The sequence below is a fragment of the Carcharhinus amblyrhynchos genome, chromosome 10, assembly GCF_965287045.1.
Source record: "Carcharhinus amblyrhynchos chromosome 10, sCarAmb.v2.hapA, whole genome shotgun sequence".
Lineage (NCBI taxonomy): Eukaryota > Metazoa > Chordata > Chondrichthyes > Carcharhiniformes > Carcharhinidae > Carcharhinus > Carcharhinus amblyrhynchos.
In genome coordinates this window covers 77660144-77683285 of record NC_137333.1, presented here as the reverse complement: position 1 = coordinate 77683285, position 23142 = coordinate 77660144, and the positions used below count along the sequence as shown (strand labels likewise).

Genomic DNA, 23142 nt, shown 5'->3' with positions numbered 1-23142 from the left:
ATTATGGGTCACATACCACACAGGCATTAGGGTGACCTGAACTGACCCCACCTCAGTCCCCTCCCCCCTCAGACACCCCCCTCAGCCCCCTCCCCTCGAAGATGCTCCTCAGATTGAAGTGGCCTGGCCAGTTTGAAAGTTGCACAGCTGGCAGGCGGGAATGCAGATGTTGATTACAGGGCTGCCTGAAATCACCATGCAGGGGTGATCTTCAAGTCTGCCAGGGCTAGAAGGGCAGTTTAGCCAGAGGGAAGAGTTGCAAGCCCAACTCTTTGTCCCCAGCCTGAACCCACCCAAACCCCAGGACCCCTGAGGCACCCTTCCTCTGCAGCCCGGCAGCAGCAGAGGGATAAATGGCCACTGAGTCTCCTACTTCCTCGAGCCCCCTGGGGGCTCAATGTGCCAGCCAGGATGGTGCCAAGGGGCCAGGGAGAGCGCACTGTGGGCACTGCCAAGGTGCATAGCTGAATGGGGTTAAGGGGGGTCTGAGGGGGAAGGTGTGCTGAGGTGGGGATGAATGGGGGGGGGTTGAGGGGGGGAGATGACTGAGCTAGGGGGGCCTAACTGAGGTAAGTGGGGTTGGTTCACCCTCATGCCTGTGTGATTTCGGGGTGAGTGGTATTACCCATTAATTGGGTGTGAAGAAAGGAATCACCTCTTTGGTGAGGGGTTGGTGGTGCTTCCCTTGTCAGTGGGGGGCGGTGGAGGGGACACCACTACATTTTTGGGGAGATTGGGTCACCATTTCAAAAGGGCAGTGCAGTCTCGGAACAGCCGGGCTGGCTGGTGGATTGCTCCAGATGTGCTTGTCGGCATCTTTCAGGTAGGTGAGTCCTGAAAGATGATGTTGCCAGCGCCAGAGGGAGACCCTCCCCTTTTCCAAAGAACAAAGAACAAACAAAGAACAAAAATCAGCCTGGGAAACAGGCCCTTCGGCCCAACGAGCCCGCACCGCAATCTCAACACCACCAGTCCACCTCTCTACCCATGACCCCTATCTAATGTTTTATGGCCATCCAGATTGAGGGAAACTGATTTAGGGACAATTTATTCCTGCCAATCAGCCTAACAGCACATCTTTGGAGTGTGGGAGGAAACCGGAGCACCCGGAGAAAACCCACGCAAGCACGGGGAGAATGCACAAACTCCCACAGACACCGGCCCAAATCCATGCGTCTGCACAGCAATCAGCGATAGTCACTGAGCTGTCATCTTGCACAGTATCTTGTCCAGTTTAGGCACACACTAACGACATGAAGCACTAGGCCAATCTCGAACAACCAAGAGCAGCCCCAGTACGACCCATCGTGTGTATGCCCCTCGTTGGACACGAGGTGGACCGACTTAAAACCTGTGAATGAAAAGAGAAAAAACATTATTATCATACTATGCCCATTTACATTACCAGGAACGCCCCAATGCTAATGACCCTTATTTAAAAGGATCTCCTATATCCACCCATCTCCAACTCAGTCATGTGCCTGTCCCATCAGATTGGGCCTCAGAACAGGATAATCGAGGCCGGAATGTGTGAGTCTGCAGCTACCATGCCTGCACACTGCCCCATTGTCAGGATTTACTGGCTATGCATTCTGTATACTAATGGATACAATCTGTGTTTCAGTATGTTAAACGTTGTAACAGGAGACCTTGAGTTAATTGTCATACCCGGTAACACTTTATGCTTTAATCAGCTTTTGCTATTCCCTTGATTCAAACTAAAACCTACTGGAATATTCATGACAGCTACATTAAAGCCTGACGCTTGGTAGAATGGTCATAATAACATAAAAAGGAATGGGAATGAAAGGATTTTGTGCACTTATAATCTGTATATATATATATATATATACAATTGTTCTCTCTCACCTTTATGTGGCACCATTTAAATATACTAGGAATACAGAAATATTGAGATGATTTCAATGCTCCTGACATAGTGTGGTGGCAAGGGCACGAAAAATATATCCCATAGGAACAGGAGTAAGTAATTTGGCCAGTTAAGCCTGTCCCATTTTATTAGCTATGGCTGCTCTCTCTTTTCAATCTCAATTTTCTGCTCTCCCACTGTACGGCCGATTCTGCTTTCAGCTGTGCCAGTCTGTGTGGTTTCAGAAAGGATTCAGGCCACTTGGAAATTGATCGTGCCTGCCCCTGTCATGTTCTGCATCTAATTCTTTCTGCATTGAATTTTCCAGCTGGCTGCATTGTGTGTGTGCAATGTGAGCGCAACTTTCATTGGTCACGACCTCCTCGAAGCAAATCAAAATGCTTAAGTGCTTGGTGCAATTTCTTGGGGATTTTGCTGGGATTGTCGTCAAATTACCATTATGATTAGATGTGAAGGAAGCTCCGTGTGCAGCAGAATAAGATCTGCTTTGAAAAAAATATTCATTAAGTCGACAAAAGGAGAAGAGAAAAAGGACTTTGCATTTGTAAACGGGCCTTTCGCGAGCTGTGGTTACCCCAAAGTCCTTCACAATCAACAAAGAGCTTAAGAATTGTTGCCACTGTTATAACATAAAAAGATTCAGTCACCAATTCAACACAGAAAGTGCCCACAAACAGTGATGAGGTACATGTTTAGATGATCTGTTTTGCTGGTGGAGGGTGTTGGTAAGATCACTGGGAGAACCCCCTTGTACTTTTTTCCCAAGTGTCGTCATGGGATCTTTTTTACCCACATGTGAAGGAGCTTGGTTCAATCAATTCTGGGCACCACATTGCAGGAAGGATGTGGAGGCTTTGGACAGGGTACAGAAGAGATTTACCAGGATGCTACTTGGATTAGAAGATATGAGTTATAAGGAAGGGCTGGACAAACTAAAGTTGTTTTCTCTGGAGAGGCAGAGGCTGAGGGGTGGCCTGATAGAAATCTATAAAATTATGAAAGGCATAGATAGGGTTGACAGCCAGAATCTTTTTCCCGGAGTTGAAATGTCTAATACTAGAACAGCACGGTGGCATAGTAGTTAACATTGCTGCTTCACAGTGTCAGGGACCCGGGTTCAATTCTGGCTTGGGTTACTGTCTGTCTGGAGTTTGCATGCTCTCCCCATGTTTGTGTGGGTTTCCTCCGGGTGCTCCGGTTTCATCCCACAGTCCAAAGACGTGCAGGTGAGGTTGATTGGCCATGCAAAATTGACCCTGGTGTCAGGGGATTAGCAGGGTAAATATGTGGGGTTAGGACCTGGATTAGATTATGGTTGATGCAGACTCGATGGACTGAATAGCCTCCTTCTGCACTGTAGAGATCCTATGATTCTACTAGGGGGCATGCACTTAAAGTGAAAGAGGGAATGTTCAATGGAGATGTGAAGGGCAAATTTTTTACACAGAGAATGGTAGGTGTCTGGATCGCACTTCCAAGAGTGGTGGCGGAAGCAGATACATAGGGGTGATTAAGTGGCTTTTAGATAAGCACATGAATATGTAAGAAATAGAGGGATATGGGCCAAGGGCAGGCAGAAGAGATTTCTTTATTTTGACGTCATGTTCAGTACACCATAGTGGGCTGAAGGGCCTGTACCTGCACTGTACTGTTCTATGTTCTATATTATCAAAAGTAGCACCTTTGATAGTACAACTCACTCTCGATACACAGCAAAATAAGATGGAAATCCAATTGATCACATATCGTCCTCGGTATGAGAAGTAAACTGAAAAGTACTTTCTTTATTCTTCCATGGGATGTGTGTGTCACTGGCAAGGTCAGTATTTGCTGGCCATCCTATATTGCTCTTGAATTGAATTGCTTGTTAGGTCATTTCAGAGATAACATAGAAACTGGGGAAAGACAGCAGGTTTCCTTGCCTAAAATTGATGATAGCTTTATGGTCACTATTACTGAGGCTAGCTTTCCAGATTGATGACTTGAATTTAATTTCTACTTGCTGCCATGGGTAGGATTTGAACTCATGACCCCAGAGAATTAGCTTGAACCTCTGTATTGCTAATCCAGTAATATTACAACTCTGCAACCAAGGATTCTGCATTGCCTGCCATTAACTTTCAATTTACTATCTTAATGCAGGAGCTGTTGAGACTATACATGTCATGATCCCTCCACCATCAGACTCATTGGCCCTGATTTTACTGGCACACCCACCCCGATTCCGGGGCTGACGATACTCACGAATCAACATTCACATTGGCCTGGGGCACAATCTTATGAGCTTCGGGCAGGCGGGCTGGTAAAATTCCAGCCAGTAGCTTAGCTCACCCGAGTGTAATTTATACCTGATCTGAATGGTCAGTGAGTTTTAAGCTGACCCTAGTCAAAAAGTCAACAGGTGTTTTAAATATTTATTTATCGTGGGACGTGGGCGCCACTGGGAAGACCAGGATTTATTGCCCATGCCCATCCCTTGTTGCCCTTTAGATGATAGTGGGAGTTGCCTTCTTGCATTGGTTGGCACTGCTGCCGCACAGCACCAGGGACCCAGTGAATTCCATCTACAGTGTAAACACAGTGAATTCAGAACACAAGAAGCCAGCACATATTTTAAAGTATCTTCAAGTAGTCGGAGTTCTGAATTAAAAACAGGACATTAGATCTGGCGTATAAAATACTCTCTGTACGCCAGAATCTTGAATTACTTTCAAAACCACAAAAAATAGCCCAATGGTGTTTTCACTAAATATATTGTCTTTGGCATGAGTCAGACCATGCAAGAGTAAATTTCCTTCTGATTGTAACATTTCAATAGCTCCTTCCACATCTGTCTTTTGCTGCTTGACACCTCTTTTGCTACCAACTGGACACCAAACCAATATTTGTTCTGGCAGCCAGTTATCCTCACTCCTGTTGATACATCCAAGTTAATGTCCAATTACCGATAACATTCTGCAAAGTTGTCGTTTGGCTCTTTTGTTGGTAATATGATCGCTCCACTTGACGTCAATTATATTCCATTACGATCTGTCAAGGTTGGCATCTAACTCTTTCTTCTTTGTGTCAATGATGTCAGTACTAGGCACAAAGCCCATTGATGACTAGATTATGAGTATAGCTTTTCTCTGTCCTGGACATTTATGTTGAAATTCCATAATCATACAAACATATGTACATATGAAATAAGAGTAGAAGTAGGCCCCTCTAGCCTGCTCCACCACTCAGTAAGATCATGGCCCGATCTGTTTGTGTTTTGAGTTCCTCATTCACATCTACCCCTTTGATACTGTTGCCTAACAAGAATTTATCTACCTCTGTGTTAAAAGTAGTCAGTGACCCTGTTCCCACTGCCTTCTGAAGAAGAGTTCCAAAGTTGTACCTTTCTCTGAGAGAAAATAATTCTCCTCACTTCTATCCTATAAGGGCAACACCTAATTTTAAAACAGTGCCCTGAGTTCTGGACTCACCCAGAAGAGGAACATCATGGGGTAAATTTTCCAGTCACGCCTGCTGTGGGAATCGTCACGGGCTGGACGGAAAATCTGATGACCATTTAAAGGTCCATTGACCACGGGTGGAATTTTCTGGCCTTGGGATGGGCATGACCAGAAAATCTTCCCTGACATCTCTTGCAATATGTTGAATAAATATAATCACCCAAAAGATGAATTTCTTTTTAGGTTTATGCCCACAAACCGAGACCACCAATATCACACACAGTTGTAATGGTTAGATGCACATGGTTACTTTCCCTGTCTGGTCAAAGGTGCACTTCATCACCTTAACCAGTTAACAGGTAATATTGAAATGTTTAAGTGAAGTTCCTTAAAGAGAAGGCACTGAAGAGGCAGATAATGATGCACACAATTATTTTTAACTTTCTACTTTGAGAATACATAATCATTACCTCTGTCACTGAAGGTAGGTGGAGGTAATGTTTCCTTGCCTGCTTGTTAGTCTGTCAACAATATAACACAAAAACTAATGGACAGCTTTCAACAAAGCTTGGCACACAGAAAGTATAACACCAAGGAAAAAAAGATGAGTTATTGGCAAAGATGTGGATGTGGATCTGGGGCCTGAAATTCTTTAAATGGCATTGGGAGTAGGAAATATTGATTTTTCTTTCAAAATGATGTTTTCACAGAATCATAGAAACTCTACACTGCAGAAGGAAACCATTCAGCCATCGAGTCTGCACCAACTCTCCAACAGAGCATCCTACCCCAGCTCTGTCCCTGGAGCCCCATGTATTTACCTTACTAAGCCCCTAACATGCACGTCATTGAACACCAAGGGGCAATTTACAATGGTCAATCCACCTAGCAGTTAGTAAAGCATATTGTATCGCAAGCTTCATCAATGTTGGCATTATTTACAAGAGTAAGGTCGTCATGTTGAACTTATATAAGACATTAGTTAGGCTTCATCTGGAGTACTGCTTCCTGTTCTGGGTGCCATACTTGAGGGAAGCATCGCAGAGGGTACTGAGGAGATTCATGAGAATGATTCCAGGATAGCGAACTGTAGCTATAAGGATAGATTGGAGAGGTTGGGACTGTTTCCTTTGAAGAAAAGAACAGATAACAGACTTTTAAAAAATTCTTTCATGGGATGCAGGCATCACTGGCAAGGTCAGCATTTATTACTCATCTCTAATTCTCCTTTGAACTGAGTGTCTCACTGGGAAGTAGCTGTGGGTCTGGAGTCACTTGTAGGCCAGATGGGGTAAGGTTGGCTGATTTCCTTCCAGCCCCACATGAGTGGGGTTCTTCTACAACAATTAATGATAGCCTTGTGATCCCCATTATTGAGACTAGCTTTATATCCTTGAGTTAACGATGGGATTTGAACCTGTGTCCCTCGGGCATTAGCCTGGACCTCTTCTAGTCTGGTGACTATACCACCACCTCCTCAACTTGATAGAATAATTCAAAACTTGACAGAGATATTCAAGCTCCTGAAAGGTAAATAGTTCCCACTCAAGACAGCATCAGGAACTAAAGGACACAGATTCAACATAATTGGCAAGAAAGTGAGGTGAGGAAAATCTTTAATACCCAGAGGGTGTTTGGAGACTGGAATAAACTCCCTGAGAGGACAGCAGAAGGTTCAATTGAGGTATTCGAAAGGAAATTGGATTGTTTTCTGAAAAGAGAGAGATGGAAAACCCACCACCTCTTTTTTATGTTTAAATCTACAATCCCAATTCCGGAGTAGGCGAGGTTCCCAGAATGGAAATCTCCATTGGCCTTGGGTGGGATTTTATGATCTTGCCCAAGTGAAGCCATAAAATCCCGCTCAGAATGTACAAGGTTGCGGGAAAAAGGGAGGTGAGTGGGACCAGGTAGCATGTTCTTGCAGAGAGCCAAAGGGCTGAATGGCCTCCCTCTGCACTGTAATGATTCAGTGAGGTTGTTTGGGCATGGATTGGCCTAAGCATCCTCGGTGAAATGGGAGCTCTTAATAAAAAGATTTATTTTTTCAGCTTTGTAATTGCAGCGTAAGCAGGCAGAAAAAAGCCTCAAGGAGGAGCTGGCTAATTGTAATAATATTGAGTTGACATAGCGTGGCAGAGGCATGCTTGTTACTGAATCCCCTCTTCACTCTATTGCACGTGTTTCTTATTTACTGCGTTTAAATGTTTATATTAATTCTTATTAAAATTAGGTTGCCAAACGGCATTGTAGACCTGTTCATTCCAAAGGTTTGCTGATTAAAGCCAGAATTTTGAAATAGAAAATGGTTTCATTACTGGCCTGAAGAAAACAAAGGCATTCAACGAAACAAGTCAACTATCTTTTAGCAAAACCGGATACCACAAATGACCACTTATTTCTTAAGGGCAACCACACTAGCACTGAGTTTAAAGAGTCCACCCACATTAATGAAATCCTGTCATTGTTACAGATGGCTGAAAATCATTTGCTACCTAATCCACAGTGAAATCTTATATTACAACTGCTATTCCATTATAAGCGTAGTTAGCCATTGAAGCGTTGAAAATTAAATAGTGGCACAGTATTAAAGATACTTAAATAAATTAGAATGAAGGAAATAATAAGTTGCTTGTACCTAGCACTAGCGAGATACAGTGATTAAAGTAGCTTCACGTTCCTATAAGTTAGCTCTTAGTCCCTATATATTTTTGCTTATTCCCCTCCCCATAACAATATATGTAACACATATTTTAAACAGCTGCGTTATTTGCTTTATGCTCCAAGCCTGAATTTTAACAACTTAAACATATACAGTAATGTTGTTCAACATATCCAATGATTTCACAGTTGATGTTTTCACATTTAATGTGGGCATTTAAAGTAATCTAATGCACAGTTATTCAAATATTTAATTGTCAATTGCAATTTTATGATACCAAGTGGATGAAAGAGCAACAGACATGGACTTGAAAGATCAGAATATCTGTTTCTTCTCTAGTTCCTAAGCAACCCACCAAGGCTGCTGCATAATAACACGTCAAACACTGCACAGGTAGGCAACCAGAGCATCAGTCTAGAGAGCGGGAAACAGCTGTAATGGGCCGTAACTTCCGAGTTCCACAAGTGACGTACTTGGTGGGGGAGCGGGGTGTAGGGTACCCAAAGATGCACTGGGAAACCCCTCTGTGGAGATTCCAGTTAAGGATTGCACAGCAATTACCCAGGAAGTGCAAACTTCCAATGGACAATTGCCCTAGCACTGTCAACGGTCCCTTCCATCACTTTACTGATGATCAAGAGTAGATTGATGAGGCAGTAATTGGCCGGATTGGATTTGTCCTCCTTTTTGAGTGTGGACATACCTGGGCAATTGACAAGTAGATGTCAGTGTTTTACCTGCACTCAAACAGCTTGGCCATCACTGGTCTTCAGTCCTGTTACTAGAATATTGTCAGGGTCCATAGCCTTTACAGTATCCAGTGCATTCAGCTGTTTCTTGATGTTATGTGGAGTGAATCAAACTCACTGAAGATTGGCATCAGTGATGCTGGGGACGTCCAGAGGAGGTTGAGGTGGATCATTTACTGAACACTTCTGTCTGAAGAAGATTGCATATTCTTCAGTCTTATATTTGCACTGATGTGCTGGGCTTCCCATCATTGAGAGTGGAGATATATGTAGAGCCCCCTCCTCCAGTGAGTTGTTTAATTGTCATGACTGGATGTGGCAGCACTGCACAGCTTAGATCTGATCCATCCTACTGCACTCTTCATTGAATCAGGGTTGATGCCCTGGCTTGGTAGTGATGTTAGAGTGGGGTGTACGCCAAACCATGAGGTTACAGATTGTGATTGAATACAATTCACTGCTACTGATGGTCCACAGCGCCTAATGAATGCCCACTTATCTATCTCCTGAACTGTTCAAAATCTATTTGGGCAGCACGGTGGCACAGTGTTTAGCACTGCTGCCTCACAGCTCCAGGGAGCAGGGTTCAATGCCTTGGATTACTCTCCGTGTGGAGTCTGCACGTTCTCCCCGTGTCTGCGTAGGTTTCCTCCGGGTTCTCTGGTTTCCTCCCACAATCCGAAAGATACGCAGGTTAGGTTGATTGGCCATGCTAAGTTGCCCTTTAGTGCCGGGGGATTGGCAGGGTAAATACGTGGGTTATGGGGATAGGCCCTGGGTGGGATTGTCACCAGTGCAGGCTCAATGGACTAAATGGTTTCCTGTACTGTGGGGATGTATGATCCTATCCAATTTTGCACTGTAGTACAGTGATACACAACTATATATTTGCCAAAACAAATTTTAATTTGTCTCATACAAGATTTAACCGGGCAGCGACTAAATTCTGTGTGCATTTTTGTTAAAATGTAAGAGTGCTGATTATGGGATGCAGTTTATCACCACAATCGATAGAATTTTGTAATCTCATTAAATGTGCATTTGTTCCACTCGTAGGATTTGCATCATGTTGTTCTTGAAAAAAATCCAGTGTGATACTGGTTAATGAAAATGAAACCTGTTCGGTCTTTGGAAAGGTAACCATTAACCGTCTGTCATTATTAACTCTCCAAGAATGAATGATTTTTCACTTGCTTCCAGAGAAACGAATATTTGAGTTTCAGGGGATTAGCAGGGTAAATATGAAGGGTTACGGAAATCATAGAATCATAGAATCCCTACAGTGCAGAAGGAGGCCATTCCCTATTTGGGTGGCACAGTGGTTAGCACTGCTGCCTCACAGTGCCAGGGACCCAGGTTCGATTCCAGCCTTGGGTCACTGTATGTGTGAAGTTTGCACATTTTCCCTGTGTCTGCCTGAGTTTCCTCTGGGTGCTCCAGTTTCCTCCCACCTTCTAAAGATGTGCAGGTTAGGTTGATTGGCTGGGCTAAATTGACCCTAGTATCTGGGGAATAGTAGGGTATATCTGTGGAGTTGCAGGAATAGGGCCTGGGTTGGATTGTTGTTGGTGCAGATTCGATGGGCTGAATGGCGTCCTTGTGCACTGTAGGGATTCTATGATTCTTCTATGATTCTATGAATTGTTCTGGAGATTACACCGGATTTTATAGCAAGTATTGTAGAATTTCTTCAACGTCAGAACATGAGGCAGCACTGAGTAAACTCCAAACTAAAAGGCCAAAGTTCTAACACAAAAACAGTCCTTCTTTCCAACTCGGGACATTGGTTCTATTCTCTCCCCACAGATGTCAGAGCTGGTGAGATTTTCTGTTTTTATTTCAGATCCCAGCATCTGCAGTATTTTGCTTTTATCATTAGGCTAGAATTTTACTTCAGCTAAGACTTCAGCAGAGAAATTACTGAGTCTGAACAAAATCACTCACGTTTAGCAGCTCAGAATGTGTGTAGCTTAACATCCACAATTTGATGCAGAATGGATCTTCCCTGCTGGCTGGGTGACTTCCACACCGCAAGTGATAGATGGCATGCAGACTTGCTCAGGCAGCCTGAATCTCATCCTGCTCACACCAGAAAAAGGTGGGAACTAAAGTCCTGTCTGTATTAAGCCACAAACAGTACTGCTTCCCCACCCTCAGCACAACACTCCAGGAAAACCAGTCCCTGAGTGGTTTGTCCATTAGTAGCTGCTTCATTCCCTTTACTTTCCAGCACTGTTGGGAAAGTGAGGGATATTGGCAATGGTCTTGCAGAGCCGTGGCCCTCCAGCTATTCTCATTCTCACGGTGGCACAGTGGTTAGCACTGCTGCCTCACAGCACCAGGGACCCAAGTTCGATTCCTGGCTTGGGTCATTGTCTGTGTGGACACTGCACGTTCTCCCAGTGTCTGCGTGGGTTTCCTCTGGGTGCTCTGGTTTCCTCCCACAGTCCAGGAGATGTGCTGTTAGATGCATTGGACCAAACAAGCATTGGACTGTGGAGACTAGGAGATTTTCACAATAACTTCATTGCAGTGTTAATGTAAGCCTACTTGTGATACTAACAAATAAATAAAACTAAAACAAAAGCAAGGGTGGGGGGGGGTGTGGGGAGGGTGGGGAGGGTGGGGAGGGGAATATCACTGGGCACTGGTGAGTACTGAGTTGACATGGATATGTCTGGAGATGTGGTAAAAACTAGCTGCTGAAGTTAATGATTCTGACAAAATTGAAGATGGACGTTCAGGAATTGGAGTGCCACCACTGGTCCACTAGTCTCAGGGAGGCAGGAGTCTCTAATGGAGGTAATAGTGCAGTGTACAGATGTGGGAGTGTCAGAGTGTGTAAACATTGTTGGGTTGTCTCATCAGAAATGGAAACCTTAAACCTGGAGTCCCTGTTGTTCATTGAAGGATCATGGCACCAGGATGCAGAACTGTACTGTCTCCCCAGCCTGTCCAGCATGCACAGTAGCAGTTCAACGACTGATATCATTGATATGTTGTTTTCCTCCCCTAGAATCACCATTCAGCAGAAGATTGCAGGACTCAATGAGCCACCTTTAACACTGGAGACCAGTGCCCGTCAGGAGCACCAGTGTCACACCTCCTTCCCGCCCAACACACCAGTGCAGATATAAATACCTCAGTGGGCATTAAATCATTGTCTACAACGTCAGTGCCCCACTGGGGAGGGCACAACACACACACAGGAGGAGCTGGCAGAGGCAGAGAGTGCCTCAGGCACCAACAGTTGAAGCACAGACGGAGAGCGGGACCATGCTGAACCATAGGCTCAGATAAAGAGGCTCTGGAGTTGTCCATCAGGTAGCAAATGCTGGATGTCCAGTGAGAAGTGCAGGATTGGGGGTGGTGGGGGGCAGTTCTGGTGGAGATCCCTGAAGGTCAGTGTGCCATGGTCGCTGTCATGGAGAAGTCCACGTAGAGTGTGAATACTGGGTTGACCTACACCATGCACAGAGTCTCCTTCATTGAGAGAGTGGCAACCCTGATGGGCAGGCAGCTCCAGGAACAGAGTCAGGGGTCTCTGGGATTGAACTCAAACCTGCAAGCCCTCAGACAGGCCAGTCAAGTCACGGCTAGTGTGAGAGATGGATGGGAAACCTAACCTCTCTGCTTGGTGCTCACCTATCAATGGCAGGCAGGGAGGACCAGACCAGCCTCAGACTGGCTAACAAGGTTCATGCTGTCTCTATGGGCTCCTCTCTGGATGATACCAGCAGCTCCTCCACACCTCTGCCAGTAACCCTGATCCTGATGAGGCTGTGATGACGGTGCCCAGCCATGGCATTGGACACATCCTCACAGGCGATGGGCAGGAAGACTCTCCTGGCCAATGGAACACTGCCAAGGTCACCAGGGCTGAGTCAACAGGCTGCCCTCCATGCCACTGCCAGAGGAGAGGGGGGCACCAAGACTCAGTACTCACAAACATAGTTAAAATCATTGCCAGCAGAAGAGGGACTTTTCAAGAGTAATCTTTCATTCTACCATTATTTATTACATTGATTACTGCTGTGACTGTTAATAGCTTATAATGATATGTTCATCGCCTGCAAGTGCCAATAGCATATAAATTTTGCTTTTGTGTTAGCAGTCTGAGTATGTTTTACTTATTTTGTTGGTGCAGAGCACATCAGTGTCTCCTACAAGAGGTGAGGGATGGTAAACTCTATAGGATAGGTTCTGAGTGAACTTTGGGTTGAATGGAAGGGGTCATTGCAAACCTCTGGTGAGAAGGTGGTGCCCTGGCATGAGGTGGAAGCAGTGCCTAGGTAATCGAGCGAAAGATGCTGGATCAAGGTGTCCCTGGTATCCCTGCCTCCTGGAAGGTACCAGGGATCTGCTCCCACGTCCCCACTGTGTTCTTCTCCAGACTCCTCCTTTGATCACCCCTGGAGTCATCCTGTGTAGTTTGTCAAGCTGCCTGGAGATCCTCATCCTCAGTGGGTCCCCCTGACCAGAGCTGGAGTACAGAAGGTGCAGCATGCAGTGACTGTGAGAGAGCCACACTCTGGGGGATACTGCAGTGCTCAACGGTCCAGGCATCTGAATCTCATCTTCAGCAAACCAATGGTCTTCGCTATCACCACCCTCGTGGAGATGTGATCCTTATTGTACCTCTCCTCTGCTTCTGTGCCTGGGTGCCAGAGTGGCATCGTGAACCATCTTCTCAATGTTTAGCTTTTGTCACCTGGCAGCCATCTACCCAGCTGAGCTGGAGGACAAACAGCCTCGGCGCCTGTCAGCATCGGAGAACATGATGGGGGGCCCATTAGGAAGGCCCCAATGCCCTGATGCCGGTGATCCGTGTCAGGGAGTAGATGGGGGAGCAAGCCACCGATGAGGGAGTCACCCAAGTCTGCGGAGGGAGTGAAGGTGTGACTCCCTGCACACTATGAGATTGTCCTTATGAAATGGTGCCCGAGCTCTCTGAAGTGAGGCTCACCAGTGTTTTTAGCATCCTCCCCCCCCTCCATTAATGGCACGCAACTCACCACTCTCCAAAACAGTGACCGAGTGCGGGAGGATTGCGGAGCCTGCATGGCCGGCATGGATTGATCCATTATTCTTGCCATTATGACACTTAGGCCCGAATCCTCAGGCCATTCACACCCTGCTGCCACTGCCAGCGAGGATGGAGAACTTGGTGCCCTCTGTAACAGGGCCGGAGAATTCTGGCTGTAAGCGAAGTCGGAGATTCCAGCCTTTAGGCCGGAATTTTACCGCCCTGCCCACTTTGGGAATCGGAGCAGGCGAGGGGCGGACAATGGGAAGGTCCTTTGACCTCGGGCAGGATTTTACGGTTTTGGGATGAGTGGGGTCACAAAATACCGCCCTCAGTTTTTTGGGGGGAAAATTCCATCCCAGGTTTCACCACGTCAAACTGAGAAGCTGAGTTCCATAAATCTGGTATCAAAACATGACAGGGTCCATATTGCTGTAAAAAGCTAATGGGTTCATTAATGTTATTAATATCCTTGACTGGTGTTGGAGGATAGGGGAGTGTTGATGGTAACATGACACCCTTACCTAGTATGGCCAAATATAACTCCAGTCCTATTTCTAATATTTTAGCAAGATACATTTTACCAAATTAAAAGCTTATATCCTGTGAACGTCATGAATTTAATTCAATAGTTTTAAAATTTATAATTTTAAGTATTGAGAAATGAGAAAATGAATTCTGCACTGTTACCTGTTCAACAACAGAAATAACAGCACCCTGGAGCCTGTGGATTAAGAAGCAATGCCTTTTACTTTATAATCCGGACTTCGAAAGTCATCCTCTTTTTATTCATGGGATATGGATATCGCTGGCAGGACCAGGATTAATTACCCATCCCTAATTGCCCCTTGAACTGAGTGGCTTGCTAAGCCATTACCATGGGCCAATTAAGAATCAATTACATTACTGTGGATCTGGAGTCACAAGGACAGCAAATTTCCTTCCTTAAAGGACATTAGCAAATCAACTGACAATGGTTTCATGGTCATCATTAATCCCAGATTTTTATTGCATTAAAATGTCACCATCTGCCATGGTGGGATTCAAACCATGGTCCCCAGAGCATTCCCCTGGGTCTCCAGGCTAGTGAAAAGATCACTGCACCACCATCTCCGTCTGCTGACATCATACAAAGTGACCCTAATCTAATTTTTCATGTCAATAATCATGATCAAATCTTTACAGAACCACTGTAACAGGATGTATTTGTCATTGCAAATTAAATATTGAAGTGACTCCAGATAGGATCACTTTATTTTCTATTTGAAATTGTCACTCCCCCACCGTAGCTTTGAGAATACTTTTTAAAACTTCTGTAACTTCAGGGAATCTATGTATTAATGTATTATTGTTACACTGACACTGCTATTTCCCCCCTTTTAAATATCAAATAAACTAATCACAAACTGCAGAAACAGACTGAGAGACCAGTCCTCTGCGTTTTGGAAGTACCCCATAGAGTTTGTATATTATCCATTAGGCAATTGTATCTAACTGACAGAAGTGGGTAGGCAAATAGGACTTTCTCTGAGCTCGGTGACCTTTGTTGACCTTTTTTTGGCACCAATGTTAGCAAAGCCATATTTGATCACTTAAACATGCTGAAAGGCGGAGAGCGAAATCTGGCTGCTTTTCAGTCTGCTGACAGCCATTGTACCAATAGAAGCAGCCCTGTCTTCAGCTGGAGACACAGTGTGAAATCTGCCCCAATCGCTTTCACATGAATAATTAGCACCTTAACATCTCCATGAATTAAGAAAATTCCTTTCTGCTTGGCTCACCAATTGACCTTGCACCTTTATCCAAATGGACCCAACAAAAAAGAGAGGGCTTCACAGAAAAAGAAATAAGATATGGTTTGTTAAACATTCATTTGGATTGAACCTTCTTCACATACTGATCCAACTTGAACAACAGCACCGTAAATCTAGCTAGAAAGTGCTGGCATGGGAGTTTATCACAATGCTTGAGACCCAAGCACAACACAACACTAACCAGTCAGAGGCATATCTGGTGAACAATTGTAGCTAAAAAAGCCAAGATTTCAAATGTCTTTATGGGTGTCTATGTTAATATTTTCATGGTGCCTGGAAGTCAGCAATTTGGTAAGTAAACTTGTTTCATTACAATGTACTTTTATTCTTATTATTACTATTTTAAACTACTGTTTCATTTGTGATGATACTCTTAAAGCAGCAGTCAGCATGTGTGACCAATGAAATGAACAGTTCTTAGCAGGTTTCTTTCTGAAGCACGATCTCTGCCACAAAGATTTGATTACACAATCAGTTTTAGCATGATTGGCTTTCTCAAAACAAATTAAAATATTAGGTGACCTCTGGCTCATAAAGGTTTCCAAACTGTAAAGAAATCATTCCATAGCTTCATCAAAATGGTAACAAAGCTCAAAAGGAAAAGAAAAGCTTTTTGTTTATTTCACAATTTTTTTAGGAAAAGGAATTCAATGCCTAAAATCAAAGTACATGATGCATTCCAAATCTATGTAATGCTCTCTTAATTGGACATTTCCTTTTGTAAGTGGTCGTTGGACATTTTAAACTTTATCTTATCTCTGCCAATGTCATGCAGTATCCAGATAATTACTTTGATGCATAGCCTTCAGATTCTTTGCAAGAACAGGACACTTAATGATCTAGCAAGCCATTGGGTTGGATGTGAACCGCTAGAAAAAAGGCAAAAATGCATGAAACTGGTCAGGCCATCCAGCATCAACCTAGACACTGGAAATGTCCATTGTGTGCTGAACCCTGTTGATACGGGAAAGTCCTTCTTGCTAGCATCTGGGAGCTTGTGCCAAAATTGGAAGAGCTGTCTCACAGACTAATCAAGCAACAGCTTGACATAATCATATTTGCAGAATCATGGTTCACAGATTATTTCCCAGACACCACCCTTACCATCCCTGTGATTTCCTGATTGACTGAGCTAAAATGCATTCATGTACTTTGATTTTAAAACTATTTAATTCAATTAGTGAGGTTCACATGAAGTGAGTTTGGCCATTGGGAGCAGCAGTCTGATAGTATTCATTTGCACCCAGGTTTGCCACAAGTGCAAAAGGCAATGTGGCAAAACCCACGAGATGCCAGAAGCACGGTTCTAGCTGGCAAGACCTGGCGGCATGAATGTCCCCATTAACCATTTACCGTTGACCTAATGGGTTCCTGCCCAGGGAGGTCAGCAACCTCATTTAAATATATTTAAATATCATTAGTGGGCTTCCATGTGTATCACTCTCCAACATTGGGATTTACATCAGGTATGGAGCAATGTGAATCAGGAGAAGGGAATGCACCTGAGGCGCACACATGTTATTATAGCCCCGCTGGGGATGGGTGGGGGGGAACAGTCTGCTAGGGGGGCAGTGCCAAGGGTGCTGTTCCAGGGGGCAATGCTGGGGGCTTTCCTCTGAGGAGTTCTGAGGGTGGGGGATTTCCTGTGTACATTGAGGGGGAAACCCCACAGGTAGGAGCGTTCCCCATATGCGTGTGGGGAGGAGTCACCGTATCTCATGGGAGATTCTCTGATTTCTTTTTACTGGAGATTGGGGTGCCCATTACAGAAGGGGGCCCCGATCTTGGGACAGTCGATGTTACCAGTGTAAAGGTGTGAGACACACCTCCAGGATTTTTTTCTTTTAAGTGCTGGACAATATGGTGAGAAAGCCAGCATTCCTTGTGTGGACCAGCACTTAGAAAAACAAATGGAAAATTCTGCCCTGGGGAACATTGAATCATGGATAGGCTCCGGCCTGACATGTTGATGCTGGTCCTCTGAAGGAACTAATCACCTAGTGGCACTATCCTGTCATTTCCCTGCAGCTCTCCAAAACTTTCCTTCTCAGCTACAGAACAAATTCTCTTTTGAAAGTCTCAGTTGACTCTGCCTCGTGTGCACTCTCAGGCAGTATGCTCCAATCTTTCATCAGTATTCACGCAGGAAAAAGTCAGTGCAGTTGAGGAGAATACTGCGATACAGGCTATTAGACTTGACGGGATTGAGGTACATAAGGAGGAGGTGTTAGCAATTCTTGAGAGTATGAAAATAAATAAGTCCCCTGGGCCGGATGGGATTTACCCTAGGATTCTCTGGGAGGCTAGGGAGGTGATTGCAGAGCCTTTGGCTTTTATCTTCATGTCGTCATTGACTACAGGTATAGTGCAGGAAGACTGGAGGATAGCAAATGTTGTCCCCTTGTTCAAGAAGGGGAGTAGAGACCATCCTGAGAATTATAGACCGGTGAGCCTTACTTCTGTTGTGGGCAAAGTTTTGGAAAAAGTTATAAGGGATAGGGTTTATAACCATCTAGAGAGAAATAAATTGATTAGGGATAGTCAACATGGTTTTGTGAAGGGTAGGTCTCACAAACCTTATCGAGTTTATTGAAAAGGTGACCAAAGAGGTGGATAAGGGTAAGGCAGTTGACATGGTGTATATGGGTTTTAGTAAAGCGTTTGATAAGGTTCCCCATGGTAGGCTACTGCAGAAAATGCAGATGCATGGGATTGAGGGTGATTTAGCAGTTTGGATCAGGAATTGGCCAGCTGATAGAAGACAGAGGGTGGTGGTTGATGGGAAATATTCAACCTGGAGTTCAGTTACAAGTGGTGTACCTCAAGGATCTGTTTTGGGGCCACTGATGTTTGTCATTTTTATAAATGACCTAGATGAGGGTGTAGAAGGATGGGTTAGTAAATTTGCTGATGACACCAAAGTTGGAGGAGTTGTAGACAGTGAGGATGGATGTTACAGTTTGCAGAGGGACATAGATAAGCTGCAGAGCTGGGCCAAGAGGTGGCAAATGGAGTTTAATGTGGAAAAGTGTGAGGTGATTCACTTTGGTAAGAGTAACAGGAGTACAGAATATAGGGCTAATAGAACTCTTAGTAGTGTTGATGAGCACAGAGATCTCGGAGTACATGTGCATAGCTCCCTGAAAGTTGGCACCCAGGTTGATAAGGTTGTTAAGAAGGAGTATGTTGTGTTAGCTTTTATTGGTAGAGGGATTGAATTTCGGAGCCGTGAGGTCATGTTACAACTGTACAAAACTCTGGTGCGGCTGCACCTGGAGTATTGCGTACAGTTCTGGTCGCTGCATTATAAGAAAGATGTGGAGGCATTGGAAAGAGTGCAGAGGAGGTTTACCAGGATGCTGCCTGGTATGGTGGGAAGGTCTTATGAGGAAAGGCTGAGGGACTTGAGGTTATTTTCATTAGAGAGAAGAAGGTTACGAGGTGACCTAATTGAGGCATACAAGATGATCAGAGGGTTAAATAGGGTGGACAGTGAGAGCCTTTTTCCTCGGATGGTGATGGCTAACACAAGGGGACATAGCTTTAAATTAAGGGGTGGTAGTTATAGGACAGATGTCAGAGGTAGGTTCTTTACTCAGAGGGTAGTAAGGGCGTGGAATGCCCTGCTTGCAGCAGTTGTGGACTCGTCAACTTTAAGGGCGTTCAAATGGTCAGTGGATAGGCATATGGATAACATTGGAATAGTTTAGGTTAGAGGGTCATTAGATTGGTTCCACTGGTTGGCGCAACATCGAGGGCCGAAGGGCCTGTACTGCGCTGTAATGTTCTATGTTCTAATCTTAACCATTTGCTGTGTGAAAATGTTTCTCTTCATGTCTCCATTTCTTCCTTTGAAAATTACCTTAAATGTCTACTCTCCATCTTTGATTCTTCCACCAGTGAGAACACTTTCTCTTTTTGCTTCTCTTATTTGCTTTTTCAGTTCCCCTCTGAATCATCTCTGTATGGCTAGGTTACCAATTATGTTATATACCTGATGAGTGTTGTAAGCATACTTTCACTTCTTCATCCTCCAGTCTGACTTGGGAGTTGTTTGCCGTACCTTTCTCCTTCAGGTGAATATACCTTGAGTGTACTTGGAATCATAGAATCCCTAACGTGCAGAAGAAGCCATTCAACCCATCAAGTTTGCACTAATCCTCCAACAGAGGATCTTATCCAGGACCGCACCCCATTCTATCCTGTGACCCCACACATTCACCCAGCTAATCCTTTAACCTACACATCTTTGGACAATAAAGGGCAACTGGGATCATGATCTTTCAACTTCAGCTTGTTAACTTCCTGCTTAGCTCCCTAAAGTTTGACCACATCTCTGTTTCTATCTCTGATTTTGGTACCAAAGTGGACCACAACTGCTGGTTGTTGATGCTCTGCAGCTGCTGAATGACATCCTTGACTCTGGCACCAAAAAGACACCACACCATCCTGAGTGCACCTGCAGAAACCCCTACCTATTCCCTTAATAACCGAATCTCCTATCAGCGCTGCTTTGCCGGTCTTCCCCGTGCCCCTGACCGCTCCACCTCTGCTCATAGCTGAGCCAACAATGATGCCATGTGCTTGGCTGTGGCTGCTCTGCCCAGATGCACCATCACTTTCAGCATCATTATTTAGAACTGAATACTGGTTGGAGAGTGGGTGCATTCAGGGAACCCCTGCACAACCTTGACTTCCTGGTTGTCAGCCATTCCCTCTTCCCTGCATACGCTTAAACCGTGCGGTGGCCGCATCAAAAAACATGCCATCAACAAAACTTTCAGCCTCTTAGATATCCACAGCATGCTAAAAGCTGCTGCAGCTGATAACAAACTATAAGAAATGTCCTGGAGTTCCCACCTATTATTATAATTATTAAATGCCACTCGATGTGTGGATTTGTGGATCATATTCATTGGATAATTCATAACATCCCAGACACTGAACTGAATTATGTTCCTTGTTGCTACAAGGGCTTTGATAACTAGCTGATGTGTAATGGGATTGTCTTCAAGCAAAGCACTTGACAAATTGGCTTTGGAAACAACTGACTAATGCTCGCATTGGTCTGGCCAGAATCTGAAAGTCCTAGTGATGAAGAAAGTGGTAACATGTAACACTGTGCCCAGCATGATAAATGTGCTCAAAATTGCAAGAGAAACTAAATGGAGAAAAAATACTAAACTACTCTGTACGAAAATTACTATTGTACCGGAAAGCTTATTGAAAAGGGGAAACATATATTGAAATATTATTAGAAAATGAACCACTTCTATCATGACCAGTTAATTACGTTAGGACTTGAGGCTGTTGCATTCAGCTCCACTCTGTGGCTTACATTCATAAAACATTTATCTCTATGTATAACCACTCACTTTAATGTACGTATATAGCAGCTTTTAATCTGGATCTAGAAGGGTGATTTTTTTAGCGCACATATTGACATAAGCACAGCATCCTGAACATAAAAGTCTATTTGGAGACCATTATGGCAGGGTAGGCGGTGTTTGCTAAATGAAGAGGGTGGTGGAATTTAAATCAGAGTTAGATAGACATCACTGCATGTGTTTAAAAGAACCGTGTAACTTTGTGTGTTTGTGGCATTTACCTTGTTCTTTTAAAACATTCCCTTATGTTATTATCATCAGTATGATTCATGAAAGAAAGCTTCGTTGATCTTAAATCTCTGCGTGAGCGCCCTGGGGAACCGTATTTTGTTTCTTGTCAAAATTCACAAGGACGTCAGCTTAACATGAAAAGCCATGACAGGTTCCACATTTCCGCTAAAATAGAACGGTCATCTTTTTGTACAGCAAACGTAACCCAAGTAAAACCTCTAAAATTATGAGGTAGGTTGAAATTCATTGAGCAAAGGTTGGTGCGTTTGATGGTGTCAGAGATGGTCTTCCCCCACCAGTATATTGCCAGTATAGTCAGGGTCCTGCAGCTGGGACATTACAAGACACAGATCCATCTTTGTGTCCTGTTACTCAGGCAGCCATTAACAATCTTATCACACCTCCATCAACAATACAACAATAAATCATTCTTCATATTGCAGGATCTCAGCATCCATAAAATGTTTGCCATATAGCAACCCTTACTTTATTTCAAATTCATTCATTCAGTGTGAAGTGCTTTGAGACGTTTCTGAGAGATGTGAAATGGTGCTCCTTAAATATAAATCTTTCTTTTTCCTTTTTGTCTGTGTCATTTCCATTCTCCATCCTGCCTTCCTTGTGGCCTTTCTAAGTGCAGCTGTCAGTTGCATTGAATTATGGGAAGGTTTGTGCCATGGGCTGCTCTTACTAACTTGAAGCGAGCCTCACGGTTCATTTCACACAATGACAAAGAAATGAATCCTTTGTCCAAAAAGACTGGGCTGGATTAAATGCAAGGTCAAGGGATCATGATCTAACCTGCTGTCCCATCAAGACCATTCTTCAGAAAACTTTCCAATGTTATCCCAAATCTAATTACAAAATATAATTAGCTGCTCATTGACATAGTGATACACTGCATCTTTATTGCCTATACACCTCTTTGCAAGAGATATAATGGAAAATACCATTTCTAGAAAGTGCTTTTCAAATTATTGTTTGGTCATATTACTGTTTGGTCAGTGTTACTGAAAAAAGAGACATGCTGTCGAAGCTTTTCATCCTCCACTCATCAGAACAGATTCATAAGAAAACTAAGGCTATAAAGGAATATAAATTCATACCAGATGAAAAGAGTGCTGATTGGTTGACAAGTGGACTCTGATTGGTAGAGGCATTGCTATGGAGAATGCACAAGGGAACAGTTAACTGCCAAGCTTTTGTTTAAATTCAAACCAGGCAGGTTTGAATCTGCTTGATCAAGGCATTGCCATTAGGAATGAACTCAGGAAATGGATGTCCCTAAGCTTTAGTTTAGTTGAAAAGGCACAGTACGTGGACATGTTCTTTCTGTTTGCAAAGTATAAGGCCCTGTGTCTGAATATACGTGCCTTCCATTATGTGTAAGTGAGCCACACTACGAGCCTGAATGATAATTTAAATTGGTTTTCAGTGTCATTCTTAGCACAGTCAGGATCGTTTAGCAAGTGCTGTCCAAAGATGGAATCACATCTAATGTTACTCATGATGTTACTCATGATCAGTTTTGCAAGCACAGGCTGGTTGGTTACAGCTAATACTTTGGCCTTTGCGAACAGTCAATGGGCTGTGCTGTTTGATACGATTTAGCTGATGGGATTCTGTTTGTGGCAAATACCCTTTGAGTTGCTCCTGCATTGTAGCAGCATGAAATAGTTAGATTCACTTTTTGCTGAAATTTTTAAGACACCTTACTCTTCCAGAGTAATCCAAGGTAGAGTGGACACTTTTCAAGATCAAAGGTGGCAGCCTTAGGCCCATTCAAGAGTTGGTACAATATACAAACTTATATATATGAGTTTCACATATATACAGACAGCAATGGTCTGATCAGGATATGATGTGGGTATGCCGGCGTTGGACTGGCGTAAACACAGTAAAAAGTCTGGTGTTGTCAGACTTTTTACTGATCAGGATAGCC

General features: G+C 44.0%; 1 protein-coding gene across 1 annotated transcript in view; it reads left to right on the top strand.

Annotated features, from left to right (window-relative positions):
* Positions 1-15803: 15803 nt before the first annotated feature.
* Positions 15804-23142, top strand: part of LOC145349090 (protocadherin Fat 4) — a 174709-nt gene continuing 167370 nt past the window's right edge. The window contains exon 1 of the mRNA XM_080197421.1: positions 15804-15873. Within this exon, the coding sequence (XP_080053547.1) occupies positions 15817-15873 (57 nt within the window). The 5' untranslated portion in view covers positions 15804-15816. The remainder of the gene's footprint in view (positions 15874-23142) is intronic.